At 39.7% G+C, this 18873-nt stretch overlaps 1 protein-coding gene across 2 annotated transcripts in view; it reads left to right on the forward strand.

The window, feature by feature from the left end:
- The window catches only part of TMEM182 (transmembrane protein 182), a 53737-nt gene extending 39593 nt beyond the window's left edge, over positions 1 to 14144 (forward strand). The window contains exon 5 of one of the 2 annotated variants that reach the window (XM_086701443.1): positions 149 to 2920. In XM_086701443.1, the coding sequence (XP_086557569.1) occupies positions 149 to 270 (122 nt within the window). In that variant the 3' untranslated portion in view covers positions 271 to 2920. Of the gene's footprint in view, positions 1 to 148; positions 2921 to 11871 lie in introns of those variants that run through there. The other variant, XM_025932521.2, reaches the window with a different exon arrangement.
- The last annotated feature ends 4729 nt before the right edge of the window (positions 14145 to 18873 follow it).

The raw sequence follows: 18873 nt of genomic DNA on the forward strand, positions 1-18873 counted from the left end.
TGGCTGTGTGTGCATGTAGAAAGACTCCTTGGCATTAGCAAGAAGATTGCTTTGGGGCATTCCATGCATAGCTGAGTCATGCTGATGTCACAGTTGTTGGTGTGAGTAAGGAGTGGGGTCCATGGTATTCTTCTTGCTCTGTCAACAGGCTCAGAGCAAAACTTAGAGGACATATGTGGCCACTCCTTGCAGCTGGGCAGATTCCTCTTCAGGCAGTCTCTGGCCATGTGCTCCCCAAATAGGTTCGGGTATGAACCAAGTGCATGGTAATTGTCAGGATTGTTATATTACAGAACCTGTTTCAGTGAGTCTAATCATACACGCTACAATGCCTAAACAAGTGCTGAAATTTGTTTTAATGTTGGCTCCCAGAGAACTTTCAGATCCAAAGGGGGCTGACACTGGTCTTCTCCTAACCCTGTGATATTGGAGGTTATAGGAAAGATGCAGGAGAAGTTAGAATGGGTAGGCACCGCATTACAAAACATTTAGGTTATATGGAGGAAATTATTATACCACAGAATATTCCTAGTGCCTGGGCAAAGTGATATCAATAAAGGAATTGTTGTGCCTGAGTAAGACTTCTAAGTGAACAGGAAAGAATAATGACATGATCTGGAAGTTCGGGGACACTGACATTGGGTGATAAGCCATAAAATGTAGAGATCAGCATCTTAGCAGCATATTAGGGTACAAAGATTTTTATTTCATAATTGAAATCACCTCTTCCTGAGTGACAAAGTGGAAGTATGTTTTTCTGCTGATTGTAGAGCTAGACTGAGTCCCTCCTGGGTAGAGGTGCCTGAAAAGCTTCTGAATCTTGACTAGATCCCTTGTGGGACCCTCAGGCTGGTGAGACTACGGGGACCTCTTAGAAGTCAGGAATATAGCAGCCTTTGTTTTAGTAGACCCAGGACGTATTAATGGAAGTAAATGGTACCTCTGCAGTGTGATTGGCCCTTTGGAACAATTAGTCCCCTGGAGACAAAGTAGTGGTTTGACTCCCACCCCATTCTGTGACCACAGAGTTACCTAGACAGCTGTTGCGCAAGCTGTTACTGGTCACCAGGGATACAAACTGAGTGAGTTGGGGTGAATTGTATAAATCCTCTGCCACGTGGGATAAACCGCCTGAAGCACATCCCTCCACAGCTCATCCCTGCTCCCTTCAGATCTGGAGGGCAGTGCTTTCTAAAAGCGTAGTGATGCGAACCCTTTTTAAAAAGTAGCATAAGAAAGGTGAGCGGATATGAAGGGAATATAAAATTCGGAATCCAAAATACAACATAAAATACTGAATCAGAGTTAAATCGGATTTGTGGTTTGTTTTCCTTTTTCTTTCAAAAGGTCAATGGAATTTATAGTAGCTCATCAGTTAAGCACATTTATTTCTATATGAGATAAGATAGATGTCATGGTTGCAAACTACAAGATACTTTTTCACCTGAATCCTAGAAAAAATAGGTCATAAAGCCAAGGGGCATATTTCAGATGTTCTCTCTCTCTCTCTCTCTTTTTTTTTTTTTTTTTTGGCTGACAGTGAACACGTGGCTTCCAGGAAGTACTGAGTGTCATTCCTTGCTTCTCACGTCTTCCTCCAGATAAAGCAGAGCAAGAGAAGAGTATGTGGAGGAAACAGAAGACCATGGGCAGGAAGGGATTAGGGAAGAATTGCTGACGGTCTAGAGGCAGGCGCTCTAAACTTACAGGCATACGCATCTCCCTGCTTGCACCTGCTGTCTCCATGTCTATATAGTGAGAGATCCAGGCTATAAACAGCCACTTAACCCCGGACAAGCAAAGGGGCCTCTGTGTTAGCATAACAGACCTGGAAGACCGGCAAATGCTTGCCAGAATGGCTTTTCTAGAGCTTCTGGGTCTTTCCTAGTGCACCAGAGGTAGGCTCTTAGGAGAGGATCACAAACATGACCTCCCAGTGGGGAACAGAATATTTTACCAAAGTCCAGGACTTAACATTTTACTCATAGCTGTGTTGGAGGCGAGTGGAGGAGGAAAGGAAGGGGGGACTAATGAAAACTGTAGGATGCTGATACATCAGCCAGATGTACTTCTTATAGTAGAATTAGTGTCTCTGATTTTTATGAAATACAGAATGACAGCTTGGATTTCTCTTTTGCTCAGTAAAAATGCTTAGTACACGAGATCTGCTTTCTAAGTACCTGCTTCGTACTTGCTGTGACAACTTTCTAGAAGTACTTGCCTTGTACTCTGGATTTGTGCCTTCAGTTGTAATATTTGGGAATTTGTTCAGGAAAAGTATTGTTTTGGATACTGATACTATTATAATGTGGGAAGGCCTCCCTTCAAATTTTGATGTGGAATTTTAAATGTCCTCTCTATGACATTTCATGTAAACGTCAAGTGCTGGAATAAGTCAACCTTGGTTGATACTAAATAGGAAAGAACTCTGAAGAATTTTTATTTACAAGAATACTTTAAAACCTTATTACTTTTATTTCTTGGATACTTCTTTGAAAGTTTATTTTTTCCCACGTGGCCTTATCAGTTGGAATGTGTGTAACAGGCTGTTAGGACCAGACGTGTCCTGGCTCAGTTTCGAACAGGGCACCACTGTGGTAGGTATATGATGCTGGAGTGAAGGGGCAGGTCCCCAGAGGAGAGTTCAGAAGGGATGAGTGAGACCCAGGTCTGCGAATCTCCACCACCCCAGCCACCTGAAGGCTGGGAAGGGACAAGGAGTGTGAGGAAGAGAGCTCTTATGCTCCTGAGTCTCCACCCTGAGCTTGGTGTGTATGTGTGTCCTCGTTGGAGACTTCCAGGGTGATGGTCCTGCTACTGCCCAGATAAACCTAGGGTATGAGAGCTCAGTTCGGTAATAGTGTTACTGGGACTTTCTGGAAAACCTTGAATTGCAAACATGAATAAATGCTCTCCATAACCTTTTAAAAATGCATCTGTGTGGTTCCTTCTGAGAACTAGAGCTACAGGCCTGGTAGATGAATGCTTTTACTCACATGTCATTGTATTTTGGGAGTATAATTAATCACACCAAAAGGGAATTTTCAGATGTGTAGGGTGACAAGATCCTTTCCTGTTTATAAATGGCATCTCTGGTGTGGGGTTAGATTTTGGTATGGTGGGAAGGCAGAATGAGTTTCCATCACTTCATTCTCCTTTTTTAAAGTATGTGTATCATTAACATCTGTTATTAATTTAGCTAGGAGGGACTCAATTTCTTTCCAAATATTCTGTTTTGTTCAACATCCTTCCCCCAAATAGTCACGCTGCTCAGAATAACTAGTAGTGTATGAAAAAGGCATATTGCCTTTTTTAGTAAAATTTTTAGGTGTTTTCTGAGGCCTTTTCCCCCCTTTATACTTACTTGTAGGAAAGAGAAGCACATTAGATACAGACTCCTCCAAATGACCAGATTGACATATGCTAAGAGTCTGCCGTAGAGATTTCTATAACTAAAGTGCTGTTGGGGACGGACAAGAAGTTTGCTCACTGGATACTTAAAGCAGAAAATGTCCTTAATATATAGAAGGGAAGCAAAAGATATTAATATATAAAAAAAGGAAGGGGCAAAACATAAGAGACTCTTAAATAAGAGAACAAACTCAGGGCTGCTAGAGGGGTTTTGGGTGGGGGGATGGGCTAAATGGGTAAGGGGAATTAAGGAAGACACTTGTTGGGATGAGCACTGGGTGTTATACATAGGGGATAAATCACTGGAATCTACTACTGAAATCATTATTGCACTGTATGCTAGCTAACTTGGATGTAAACTAAAAAATAAATAAATAAAATTTTTTAAAAAGGGGGAAAAAAAAATGTCCTTAATATATAGAAGTGAGCATAAGTCTGGATTCACCTGTTACCCTTTCTGAAATATTCAGCAATGGGCCTGTGGGGTGACTGGTGCCACCTGGTGGAGCATTCTAATAAGACATGGGCACTCCCTCACTTCTGAAATCTCAGAACTGGAAAGCACCATGGCAGTTTATCTTCTTGCCTCTTGGCCAGTCCTGAAATAGCCCAGTCATATGAGAAGCTCTGATGCTTTAAAAGATTTCAGAGAATAATATTTGCTAGATATTAGCAGGAGCTCCTGCCAAAGCTCAATAAAAACAATGATAATGACCAAACTAGCCCATGCCTGTTATATGCTTGTCCTGTTCCAGACACCTTGCTAAGTGTTTTACTTCCATTCATTCTCCATGACTGCTCTCTGTGGGAGGCACCAGCACCATCTCTATTTTACCAGCAAAGACCCTGAGACAGAGAGAAGTACAGAACTTTGTCAAGGTTGCTCAGCTGGGAACGTGTGAAGCTTTCTAACCTGTGTACCTTTGAGGTCAGGTTTAAACCAGGGCAGTCAGAATCCAGGCCTGTGCTGTTCAGCCGCTTGCTGCTTAGTGAGTGTGACTGTGAGTAAATACTTCCGTGGAGTTAAGCGAAAACTGCTTTCCGGATGAAATCCCTAATGACTTGTATGGATGGATAAACCCTCATGATCATTCTCTATCAATAACTCTTTCTCGAGAGAGAACAGACTATCGGATACGCAGAATGTTTAATGCCTATGATGATCATGCCAATCTAAGAAAGTAATAAATATTTGCGAAATCTGATAGACATTGTATCGGTTTGGTTGACTAAATAAAAACATGAGGCCAGATAATGAAAGGGAAGGGACAAAGCCATTTGTCTAAGGAGATGTAGCCATCACTTCAAGATTCTGTGTTTGAGTTGGAGCATCGCAAACCAAAATATTCATAGTGGTGGCTTAATTCATTATCCCCAAGACCTAGAAAGAACCCACGTGGTCACCCATAGATAAATGGATGAGTAAAATGTGGTCTGTTCCTACAATGGGACAGTGCTCAGCAGTAAAAAGCTGGGAATGGCTAGCACATGTACAACGTGGGTGAATTCTCAGTCATCATGTTGAGTATGAACAGCCAGAGACAAAAACTGCATGCAGTCGTGCTTTCATTCCTATGGAGTTCTGAGGGCAAAACTCTGCTATAGTGATAGATGCTTTGGGTGAGGGGTGTGAGGAGGCGTGAAGAACCTTTCTGTAGTGACAGTGATGAATATGTTCTGTTTTCAATGGACTGTGGCTACACTGATGTTTACATTTATCAAAGCTCATCAAACCATACACTTAAAATTTGTACATTTTTCTCTATGTGAATTATACCTCGGTTTTAAAAAAATGAGAAAGAGAAACAATGAGCCTGGAATGCTTTTTACACATTGGAACAAACTTCAAACCTTTGGGGCTTAATATAATACTTTCAAATATGAGTACGGGATAAGTTAAAACATGTTTGTATGAAAACTATTTATGGATCTTCTGCAAAAGCCCCTTTTGGGGACTTTGTCAGTCATGCTTCTCTGTGTCCCTATGCAGAACAAAGAAGGCATTTGTTATGTATTTCTTGATTAATTGCTGTGTTTCCTTTTAGAAAATGACAGTAAATACATTGCTTTTTGTTTCATTTTTGTTCTTTCTTCTGGGCATGTCAGATCCACAGTTGCCATGCTATCCTTTGTACTCTTACCCACACTCCAGATTTTTTCTTCATTTCTGTCATTAGCATGAACCCTCTCCCTGCCCTCCAGGGAACTCCACCTAGAAAAGTAACCTCATCTCCCACCACCTCCTTGGAATATTTTCTCTATATTGTAGAATGTCTTTTGAATGTCTTCAGCCTAGTGTGTTATACCTGCTATCAGGGTGTATCAGGGTGTCCGTTTGTGTTATGCCACAGGCTACTTTGACCTTGTGGCAGTTGACTATTGCAGACCTCATTTTCATCTTCTGAAAATAGATGCAAGAAGCAAGCTGAAGCTATCATCCTAAATTTTTTTTTAATGTTTATTTTTGATAGAGAGGGAGAGACAGAGAACAATAGAGGTTGGGGGGTTGTAGGCAGAGAGAGAGGGAGACACAGAATCCAAAGCAGGCTTCAAGCTGTCAGCACAGAGCCCAATGCGGCGCTTGAACCCACGAACCATGAGACCATGACATGAGCTGAATCAGACACTTAACTGACTTAGCTACTAAGCACCCCATCCTAAAATTTTTTGAAGCTTACTTTGTAGTTCTGTGTAGATTCCCTTGCTGAATATTGCCCTGTCTCTAGAGTACATGCATCCTCCAGGTAGAGAAAAGGCAATTTTTTTTTCTAATTCTAATTTATTGTTCACTTCAGCTTTCTACATAATGCATTTTTTTGACTACGGAATTCTGTGACATTTTCAGTGCCCAATGAAAGCTGAAATGAGTTGCCACTGAATTTGTGTGGGAGCATGACACAGAGAGGCCAACGGAAGCATCTTGAGTTTATGATTCTTTCCCAAGTGACCAATAGCTGCTTGTGATTCAAGTTGTAGGGCTGCGTGGGTGGCTCAGTCGGTTGAGCGTCCGACTTCTGCTCAGGTCATGATCTCATAGCTCGGGAGTTCGAGCCCCGCGTCGGGCTCTGTGCTGACAGCTCAGAGCCTGGAGCCTGCTTCGGATTCTGTGTCTCCCTCTCTCTCTGCCCCTCCCCACTCGCATTCTGTCTCTGTCTCTCTCAAAAATAAATAAACATTAAAAAAAGAAGTTTTAAAACACATTTCAAGGCAGTTCAGTTACATCTAAGCAGTTAAAGATCAAGCTTATCGTTTTTCAGTAACTCCAAAAGGCTTTTGTTTTTTAATACAAATATGTCTATTTCTAGGCAAGGATATAGGGGTTTGACATTTGCTTGTCTTTTTGAAGAGTTTCCATTCTTGTGGCTAACTTTTCCTTAGGACTACATTTTTAAATTTGTTTTTTATAAGATAGTATACAAAATCTTCATAGTGTGTCTTATTTTTCCATACTTTTTTCTATGAAATATTGAGGACATGTAGTTTTATTTTTCAGTCTGTGACTTGGTGTTGGGGAAAATTCTTTTGTATTTTTTTTCCACATTGTGATCATTTCCATATTGTTTATCATTAGCAATTGTGTTCCTGATGGCCATTTGTGACTAAATTTTATGTGACTTTTGTTTCAGAGAAAATGCTTTCCAAATTGAATTTTTGATATTTTTTAATTGTTTTAATGTTTGTTTATTTATTTTTTAGAGAGAGAGAGAGAGCAAGCGAGCGAGCAGGGGAGGGGTAGAGAGACAGGAGAGAGAGAGAGAGAGAGAGAGAGAGAGAGAGAGAGAGAGAATCCCAAGCAGACTCCATGCTGTCAGCACAGAGCCCCATGTGGAGCTCGAACCCATGAACCATGAGATCATGACCTGAGCCAAAATCAAGTTGGATGCTTAACCGACTGAGCCACCCAGATTCCCTGAATTCTTGATATTTAGAGGGAAAAGTTTTCAAATTCGTAAGAGAATCTGTGTGAAATCATAAGTTTAATGGCTCTTCATCACACTGCTAATTAATAAGGGAACCAACAGTTTCTTGTGACTTATTTGTCCATGATTTTATTATCACAAATCTTCATGGGTTTTGGTACCTTACTTTGATTATGCCTCCAGTGAGCTGTTTTATGAATTTTTGTTGGTCTTCCAAAAACTAGGTATTTTTAAATTTAATTGGAAATAAATCATGCTTTCAAAATATGACCAAACTTAAATCTAACTTAATTTTAGAAGTAAATTATTACCTAAATACTAGCAATATTTTCTAGTTCTGCTAAAATCATAGTGGCAGGTGAGCTTGAAATGCAAATCACTTGTTGCTCAAGACAGTTATTAGTTATATTTTCATGAATGAGAGTCCTTTAAGATATCATGGTATAATAATTAAGATTTTTCCATAGTATTTTGCTGTTAGTATTCTCCCAGATGAGACTCTCCACTTGGTAGGTGAACCGGATCAGTAATATTACTGTTCAGTAATAGTCACAAATAAAGTTGCGGAAAGAAGATGTATCTTGCTGGGTATATGAACACACATACCCTCCTCCCATTCCCCCATATATAGAGAGCATATATATGCTCTTTCTAACACGCATAGCCACAGATTCCCACTACACTTTTTTTTATTCATTCATTTTGGTTTTTGTTTTGAAATATTTTCACATTTACATTGAACTTGAAAGTCTCTTCACCCAGAGACTCCACTCACGTTTCACTAACCATCTCAATAATGTCTTTCACAGCAAAAGGATCCAGTCCTGGAACATGCTTTGCATTTAGTAGTTGTGTCATTCGAATCTCCATCAGACCAGAATAAATCCTAGGTAGACCTTCATGACTTTGACTCTACAAGAGTACAGGCCTGTGATTTTCTACAGTGTTCCTGAGTTGGTGTGTCTGATGTTTTCCTATGGCTGGATTTAGGCTCTTCATTTTTGGCTGCATCACAGCAGTGATGCTGTGCTATTCTCATTGTGTCTGACAAGGTGGTTAGTGACATGAATATGTCATGCCACTGGTGATGTTCACTTTGATCATTTGAATAAGGTGATATTTGCTAGGTTTCTTCAGTATAAAATTACTGTTTTCCCCTTTACAAATTGATAAGTGTCTTGTGGGAAGAGACTTTGAGCCTGTGTAAATATTTATTTCTCATCTACATTTCATTTACTAGTTTTAGCATCCATTTTTGTTTCTTGCCTGAATTATTACTTAAATGATTGCCAAATGGCGATTTCTAACTCAACTATTCCTTCTACATTTATAAGTTAGCATTCTGTAAGGAAAAGCTTTCCCGTCTCCCTGCTAATTTATTTATTCATTTATTTATATCACTGTGGGCTCTGATTTCTATTTTATTCAGTGAGGTATAATGTACCATTATCATTTGTTGTTTGATAGTCAGATTGCCTCAGAACTGTCTGGGGAAGTCCCTGAAGCTCACTTCTGAGACACTCCCACAATTCCTTGAGCACATCTGATGTTCCTGACTTACCTGGTACTTTCTGTCCCAGCCTGGATACAACTATTTCTTTGAGATGCTTGGGTCTGATATTTAGAAGCGAAGATCTGGATAGTTGGTATGTTCCATGCTACTGGGGTGTTACTGCTCTCAGACCCTCTCAGGGAACAGAACCAGGTAATATATGTAGGCATATACACACAGGTATATTTTAACACACACACACACACACACACACACACACACACACACACACACACACTTTTACTTCTGTATCTATTATCTATCTATCCATCATCTATCTGTCTATCTACCTAGAACCATAAATTCACACTGATATATTTAACTCCAAAGAAATAGAATAGAGTTTATTCTAACTTTCCCCCTTTCCAAATTTGTAACTCCCCTTTCAGGTGGTGAAGAACATGATTCCAACTAACCTCAATATATTTATTTGTTTCATCAGTCTACCTCTATGTAACAGTCTCCTGATTCCTTTGTTGGCCAGATGTCTCACGCAGACTCCCCATCATAAATTCTTACTTTTCAATGTCCGTTAGTTCATTTTCTTTCTGTCTGTCTCTGTCTCCATGTGCAAGTGTATACATGCACACATACACACACTGGTATAAAACACTGGCAATTTAATAGGTAAGGAAACTCTGTCTTACCCCATGGGAAGATATAATTAGAAGCTGGTATGATATGAATTAAATGGACAGTATCCTCAGTTGGTGAACAAGTTAAAGACTGCAGTGATAGAAGTGCCTATTTTCATTGCTTTCAGGATGCAAATGCTCTTGAATGACAGCAGTTTTTAAGTATATTTTTTAATAGTTAAGTATATTTTAAGTATAAGTTAATTCTTTCTTATAAAAAATCTCCACATGATTACCTGCAATGTGTTTTTTTGAAGACTCTAAATTCAGTAATGAATTTTCTAACTTTTGAAAGGATATACAAATAAGGCTTCTAGTTTTTCACAAAGACAGTTTTCTTTTTTTTAATAAAAATACCTGAAAGCACAAGAGATTCATACGATGGAAGAGAGATAAAGAAATATATCCGCAAATAATAACAAAGGTTTGCAGTGTGTTTGCATAAGGCAAATGGTATGCAAATAACTAAGCCAAACTTTTACATTAGGAGAGAACGGTGTCTATATATTTGCAGGAAAATGTATTGAAATGCACAGAGCTGCTCGACAACACATGGCCTTGCCATATTGTTGTCAACATCTGAGGTACGGCTTTGCGAGGAGTTTGCTCGCCGGCTATGACTTTACTATTTCTCTCTGACATCGCTGTTGTTCGGTGGTTAAATTGCACTCTTCTGTGCTGCCATATTTGCATTTACATTACAGACCACAGTGTGAAGGATGTTTCCTATTAGTGAAGCATCTATGTTGATTCTTCATTGCTCTGTACTTTGTATCACGATTATGAGAAAGTTTGAGACTCACCTCGGCATATTTATGAGCCCTTCTTCTTTTGTGAGTGCTTCTCAAGATTCTTTATGCAATTGATGGCCCAAGAGAGAGAGGGCATCCTAAATACTGTAGGAGCACAATCAACTGGGGAAGGGTGATTAATGGCTAGGCTCCTAAAAGCTACTGTGTCCTACCAATATGCCACCATCTCTGCTCTCAGTCCCAGGGTTATGTTTACCTTTCAGACTGACTGGCAATTAGAATATGGAGATTTGATGCCTGATGCTTCTGTTCCTTAATTCAAAAACTAATAGGTCCTTGACAGGTTTGGATTGAACTTTTGAACAGCTAGCAAATGACCTCAAGTATATTTTGCTTAGGGACAGATTTGAATCCCTCAGGCTGCGTCCTGCTCCGGATCTGTCACTAGTGAGTGAGTCAGCCAGCTGACTCACCTGGGTTTGCAGCTCAGAAGTGCTGCTCCTTTCTGTTTTTTTTTTCAGTAGCCGCCACATGGAAAAGTATATGCTTTGTGGCGTTCTCAAACTTTAGCATCCGTGAAGCTCTCCTGTCATATTGCTCCCTCCCCACATCCCCACATTCTTTTTACTTCCTTTCTTTTGTTTGGTAAGGCTCTTGGTCTTAAACCTGTGGTTTTATAGTCCACTGAACTTTTTCCAGGCAATGTTTCCTTTATGCCATGATCCATCTTACCGTATATATTTCAATTCGAAAGAATCATGTATATTCTTTTACATTAGTCCAGTGCTTTCATCTCCGTTCTTGTCTGGTACTCACTTCAGCTTCTGTTTTCATTGACACAATTACCCGTAGCACCAGTCAGCTGTGTTGTAATAACATAACAACAGTCGGAAAGACCTGAGCTGAAAATCAGCTCTGAAAACTGCTAGTTAAAAACCAAGGGTTGGGGCGCCTGGGTGGCGCAGTCGGTTGAGCGTCCGACTTCAGCCAGGTCACGATCTCGCGGTCCGGGAGTTCGAGCCCCGCGTCGGGCTCTGGGCTGATGGCTTGGAGCCCGGAGCCTGCTTCCGATTCTGTGTCTCCCTCTCTCCCTGCCCCTCCCCCGTTCATGCTCTGTCTCTCTCTGTCCCAAAAATAAATAAACGTTGAAAAAAAAATTAAAAAAAAAAAATAAAACAAGGGTTAATGGTACCTATTTTTACCAGTTTATTGTATACTGCAATAAATAATATATTACAGTGCTCACCCCAAACCAGACATACAGTACAGATGGGAAATGTGAGAAGAAATTCCACCAGGCAGGATCTTTGACTCTTATGTTCACAAAAGCCTAATACAGAGCCTGGCATACAGTAAGTACTCAGTAAATGCATGACAGCTGTTGCCATTGTTCTTACGTTGCCATAGCTCTCATCTCAATGCTTTGAAAATTAAAGATAGACAATGTGCATATAAAACACATAAATAAAAAGTCTGACACAAAGTAGGTGACTTGGCTAGGATGGTATTTTTAGAGACATATCATCAGGCAAATGATTGGTTAGCGTTCTTGGGAAAGCATCTTCATAAAGCCTAAAGGTCTTTCGTTTTGTCCTTCCCAGGCATCCTGTTTTCCCTGGTGGTGATGCTGTATGTCATCTGGGTCCAGGCAGTGGCTGACATGGAAGGCTACAAAAACATGAAAATGAGAGACTGCTTGGAGTTCACCCCTTCTGTTCTCTATGGCTGGTCATTTTTTCTGGCCCCAGCGGGGATATTTTTTTCTTTGCTAGCAGGATTACTATTTCTAGTTATTGGACGGCATATTCAGATACATCACTAATCAAACAGTTGCCTCCCATGTTTTCTTGAGCATATTCAGATACATCACTAATCAAACTGTTGCCACCCATGTTTTCTTGAGAAGTTTTAGAAGAGAGAATTTTTTTTTTTTCATTTTGTTTTGGTGATCCCAGCATAGAATTAGTTGGTGAGCTATTTAGTTGCTATTTGAAGTTCACTTTTATATTTTACTTGTGATTTCCCCTAATAGGAAGGTCCTAAAGTCTTTCCCAACAGCCACATGTGTCCATCTCACATAGGTGCTGTCAAGAACCTAGTTCTGTAAGGAGCAGATAACATGGGCCTCCCTTTCATTGCACCTGTTAAAGCTCATGCAGGTTACAAAGGCCTGTTAATGGCATAACACCACCACCTGGGCCAATGAAGCTTTGATTGAAAGCTTCCTTCTTGGCGTTCACTTCTGCTGCTATTAAAAAAAAATCTTTGGAGAATAATTAAGAACGGAATACAAATGCTGTCAGAGAACTTACTCCATTTCTTCTCCACACACATGCGTATCCCCATACACATTCACTGACTCCTGTGAGCCAATTATTTATGACTTAAAAATAGACAGCAGTGTGCTATCAGTTAAACACATCGGCTGAAATGGGCCACAACCAGACTGAGAACGTGTGCTTATTCCACATTCTCCCCAACAGTAGTTTGGTTACTTACTTAATCACTTAGGTTACTTAATTGTGCATGCTTACATAAACCTTAAACTGTGTTTAAAAGTGGCAAATCTGCACTGCCAAATTACATACGATGCAGACTGGGTTTTCACGAGCTCAGTGGATTAATTATATGTAACATGGCTGAAAATATGTAACAACCAAGCACCTTAGCTTAGTTCAGAGTTCTGTTTGATATTTTAAAATTCCTATTTAAAATTATAGTCTAATATGTTCAGCATGTGAAAATTTATTGATGAAATGTGCTTTTAATATGCACTAGCTATAAACTTTCAAAATATTTCCACATGAAATAATAGCCTTGCTGTATTAAAGACCATGAAATAGTAACTTTCCCCAAGATTTTCTAGGTTGTAGTTCTTCTGATAATTTGATTCCCTTAATTATTGTCTCTCAGTTCCTTCATCTTTACAATAGGTATTTTAACATTTACAGATCTGCTATTTCCTTTAACCTCCTGGAAGAAAACTTTGTGCTGGTTGGTGAATAATTCTTTCTTACTTGCTAGTGTAGACATGTAGATGTTTTGCATATCAAAGATGTTTGTTTGGCACTAATTTTCATTGAAATCAAATCCATCTGAGAAGCCCACGTTGCATTTGCATCTTGGAAACCTCCACCAAGGAGCAGTTTGGTGTTGGTGAGGGAACAGAGAACCTGTGTGGTATGAGAGCTTTGTTCTGGACACAGCATTTTGCTCTGCGGCCTTTGTGAATACCTAAGGCAGGACTCAGAGACAAATTAAGAGTGACCGCCGAGAAGATGCTGTGGGATAGAGGGGCTATTGCTTTCCATTCCTCGGTTCCCCTGATGGAGAGATCGCCTGTCTTCTTACACATCTATCCTTTCCGTTAACCTGTTTCAGTGGGAGGGATTTCTGGAGGGATCGCCACCGTCTGAGGTATCTGCAGAATCATGAGGGCATTTTAATGTTTAGTGACAGATAGGATTCGCATGCAATAAAAACCAAACACAAGAATATAAGACAAAAAAAAAAGCTTCAGGGGTTTAACTGGTTTCTCAAGCCATCTGAGTTATATCATAAATGTTTTTTGTGATCCTTGCCTTTGTCTTTTTCTGTTTTCATTTTTATATTGCTCCGTTTACTTTGCTTTTGGCTTGATTATTAGAAAAATAATTATGGGTTCTGTTATGCATATTTGCTGTGATATTAAGTTATGGCATGCCATTAAGTTTTCCAGACGATGCTAGATGTATTTGATTAGTTCATGTCATCTGTAAATACAATTCCTTTTTGTAGAACTTTGGAATGGAGCCTTTTTTCTAGTGTATTATATGTCATTTAAATTTCACATACAAGCTGCTTTCAGTAAAGGTTTGAATATTTATAAATTTCAGATGGTTATCCTCATTTTCTAATACACTTATGCGGCTACCATATATTTATCACAAGGCAATTGGCTGAATATCTGATGTGTATGACACTTTTACACAGATACACACTTTGGAAGTATTTCATAGTTGTAATGCATCAATCACATTAATTCAGATGCATTTCCCCATCTACTTACCAGCAATCTGCGGAAGGAAGGAAGGTGAGTTCTGTGTGCTGTGTCTATAAGTAAAATATACTTTAAAATAGCAGAAATATGCAGTATATTCTCGTAACAGCCTCATGTGTGATTTGGGATAGTGTGTTTGCCTCTATTCGGTGTACTGATTAATTTTCAGAAGCTTCCAAATAATATGTCAAAACCCTTTGTAAGTGTGTTGATTTGCATCATAAAGTTTCAGTGTAACAAATGAGATGTCTTTTTGGTGCCATCCTGGAAGGAGTGAAGTAAGAGGGCAGTGCCTCACGCCCTTGGACTTGGGGAAAGCTGTTGTCTTTCCATACTGTATTTGCTCTGGGGGTTCAGTTTGGTCGGGCAGCAGGTGGTACATGCACTGGAACTGGCTGGAAAAACTGTGCAGAGAAGCTGAATGATGGTGTTCAGTTTGGGGGTGGAGGGTACGACTTAAAAAGATGCTACTAGGTGTGCTATTCCTGGCCATTTAGTCACTGTTTTGACTAATATATGAAATGTATTTATTGAAGTTGAATATTAAATCCACTTAGAAAGGTGCATGGTGGATGAGGTGTCAGCATTTGGTACTTATCTGTGTATCTATCATCAACACATAAGTGTGTGTGTGTGTGTGTGTGTGTGTGTGTGTGTGTGTGTGTGTCTACCCAGAATTATAAATTTGGATACAAAGAGATAAAGTGAGTGATGGAAATCAATATAATTGAGATAAGCAAAATTTTACAAATCCGTTTCTCTCGGGGGACAGTAAGATAGCTGTATGTCCCTGAGTACCACTTTAACTGTTTTACTCAATTGATGATGGTCTCTTCAGTTCAGTACATAATTTGACTTATATTTTCATGAAAAGCAACCAGATTAAGTTTACAAAGAGGCTTAGAATGTCATAAGGATTAGACAGATATGAGGTGCCAGTAAACATAAGCTGTACATACATCTGTAAGAAAGTAGCATTGTGGAGAAAGACCCGTAGTACTGGGCTTACATGGAAAGAAATATATCGAGTGAGAGGATAGGTCCCCAATTTGATTTTGGTGAAAGGCCACCAGGAATGAAGGGGCTCATACAAAAGAGATGAAATGGAAACTACATTTTTTGTTGATTGTCCTAAAGAATTAAATACATAGAGACATTTCCTCGGCGATGACCCAGAGTAGGTACAGAAATTCCAACAAAAACTTAGGAAGACAGTGTGTTAGATGTTAAAAACCAAGGAGGGTGAGGAGATATTAAATGTCATACATATTATAGTAAGCATAAAGCAAGCTGGCACACTTAACCTGGTTGGCAGGATAAGAGGAAAGAAAGAACAAAGGTCCTACTAGAGCTTAGAGTTTCTGAGCTAGCTCCATCAAGGCAAGTGCTAGGACCTCTATCTTTGGGAATGTTGAGATCAGCCTGGACCAGTGTGTGAGGGTGGGAAGTATTAGAGAGAACAAGTCTGAAATGACAGTGGAGGAGTACTAAGAGTCCAACTCTGGCTTCTCAGGGGTCATTTCTCTCACAGGTGTGTCCCCATGGCTGTGAACAATTGAAGGGGCAGTTGGCGGGTTGAACTTTCTAAAATGATATGCCTTAGGATATAGAGAATCATATATTATGTCTAACCAGTCGATTCTATTTATAAGGCATCTATCTGTAAGTAAACACATTAGAATGATTTTGAATTCTTCAAGTAATAATTTTTCTTGTTTGCACAAATGATAGGAATAGTCTCTATTGTTCTTATGAAATAAGTGTGCTTGGGGTAATTGGCATCCTGTATTGATTCCGAGTATTATGTAGATAATGTAGGGGAGAGAAGGCTCACTGGAATAACATAAATACATATACAGCAAACATTTTAATAGTCTCATTCTTCTGGGAGTCTAGGAGTTATTGTGACATAATTCACTGAAAATGTAGATAGCTCCCCCTTTGTGTGGCAATTGGGTTTTTTTCCTTAGCATTTCTTTGTCCATTTATTCTAAAAAGAGACTACCACTGTTTAAAAAAAAAATTCACCAATGCTTACAGATTGTGTCGTCACTGCAAACCATCTAAACAAATAGGTATTTGAACAATATACCTTTAAAAAGAATAATAAGAAGAGTGATATATAAGGAACAATGCTTGTTGCCTTATATTTTTGTGCGGCATATACAGACACTATATGAAGTACTGATATATTGTCTTCACTCCCCCCCAACGCAAGAACTTTTTCCTCAAGAATTTTATGGGTTTGTGTAAATTCCTGGAGAGATGTCAAACAGAAAGCTGGATTAACCTATATGTGTGTGTTTTGTAAACATACACCCATGAACCTATGTATGGCTTTATTTCTGCATATATGTGTTATGTATGCATGTGTAAATATGGATTTGGATAACGCTGCATATACATTTGTCAATAGACAGGTCTGAATGTACATACAGATAGATGCATAATACATGTATGTTTATGAAATATTTTATACATCTATAATATATATATGTACATAATAAATGCCTACGTTTCTCTCATGTGCATACATACTTCTGCAAATGTCTGTCAGTCTCATAAGGTTTGCCGAAGTGGGGGCTTATTTTATTTTTATGCTGTAGCAAGCCTGTCCCAGGGGTGAGTGGGGGATAAAGGGGAGACTCAGTGAGTGCTCCCATAGCCTCTCTTCCTTGGATCCAGGGCATATGTGACGATGCATGTGCAATGGATTGGTCGTGTCTGACCCTATGGATGCCTAATGGCAATGCCCTTGTCTTTGAACACCTTCTAACAACTGATATCTAGCAATTGATAACCGCTAGTGAATATTTATGTAACACTAATAAGTTTTGCCAAGTAAAAGAGTTCCTTTCTAAAGCAGCATGCCTTGGTTGATACATTTTTTGAATGCCCTTACAGAAGGTTAAGCCAACTGAGTGTCTCATGAACTCCTTATCTGAGTCACCTGTAGGGAAGATCCTCTGGTGACTCAGGTCACACCTCTGGTGTGGTGGCAAAAGTTTTAAATCTGTGTCTGAAGACCGGCATTCCGATCCTGGATTTTAAACTTATACTTTGAAAACTTCTTCCACTTTACTTTCACTCAGTAGCTTCATCTAAAATATTTACTCGTTTATTCAGCAAAGAGTAATTGTGAGCAGTCTGAGCTGGAGACTCACATCTGGAAGTCACCACACTGAAAAGCATGGGAAGGATGAGGCTGCGAGGGAGGATGGCTAGAGAGAGGAACTCTCTTTGCACTGGCGAACCCAGCATTTATAGGGTGAAGAGAAGGTGGAGCCTGAAGAGAGGCCAGAAAGAGATATAGAAGGGTTGATAGGTTTGGGAAGGCCAGTGGGGAGAATGTTTTGAGAAGGGACTAAGTTTTGTACTTTCCCAACACTGTTGGCAAGATGGCTGTGACAGGGAAAGAAAGGGAGCCTCTGACCGTGGAAGCTTGGAGATTGTTTGTGACAATGATGACAGAAATCTTGGCATAGTGGTGGGGACAGAAGCTGGATCTGATTGGTGTGGGGAGTCACTGAGAGATGAGCATGTGGAGAATGCATGCTGGGCCGCTTCTAGAAAAAGACTGTCTATCTTCAAGGAGGGCAAAGGGTCATGGAAGAGAGAGAAGGGAGTGTGAGGTCCAGAGAAAGCATTCTTAAGACCTGGGAAAATGAGAGCGAGTTTGCCTCTTTTGAAAATCATTCTGTCCAGAGAAGAGGGTGATGGTGTGGGGGAAGGACCATGATGGGGGTGGGGGTGGGGTCATGGGGCATGCTGATGTACATGTGGAGGGACAGTGCACCTGCCTCCCCTTAAAGGGGTCATATATTTAAAGATGCCCAGAATGGAGAAAGCACTCACTATGTTACAGTTGGTAAAACCAACCAACCAACACCTCCCCCCCAAAAAAAACCCCACAAATACAAACAAAATTCCTATTGTACATTTACCAAGCACTAGTTCCAACGTTAGGCATCAGGGTTGCAGAAAGTTGAGCAAATCACCTTGTATAGGTCAAATGTAATACCCTTCACTGCTTATCAACCAAGATATGAATCAAGCCCCAGGGAGTAAACACAGCATAAATATAGATCTGTTAAAATTTTGAGTAGGAATAGACTGAGTGTGTCAGGATGTTGCTGACTATCCAGAAGATTCCATCATGCTCGTGAAGTTAAATGCTCCCTGACTTGTTTCTCTAGATAAGTATTTGAGAAGGAGATTTCTTGTTTATATCTGATGGCATTAGTTTTATTCCAGTCTAGAAGAATCCTGGTGACTGTCAGAAATCCATCCATTGGTGTGATGGAAAACCTTGGCCTCCTGTTTTAAGGATAATCAAAACACATTCCGGATACTACACTAGAACCCTGGATCTGGGTTCTGCATTATTTGTTTTAGGTTGTCCGTCTCTGATCTGGGAAAATACCCAAAATAAAACAAAAAGTATAGTATGTGAAAGATGGTTGATAAATGATCAGAAAGAGGATTTTTAAAACTGACTCAGTTTGGATTCTAAGACATTCTTGTGTTTCTTAATTCATCAGTAGTAAAATCAGAGTTTATTTTT

The sequence above is a fragment of the Puma concolor genome, chromosome A3 (assembly GCF_028749965.1).
Source record: "Puma concolor isolate L17-30 chromosome A3, mPumCon1.1.hap2, whole genome shotgun sequence".
NCBI lineage: Eukaryota > Metazoa > Chordata > Mammalia > Carnivora > Felidae > Puma > Puma concolor.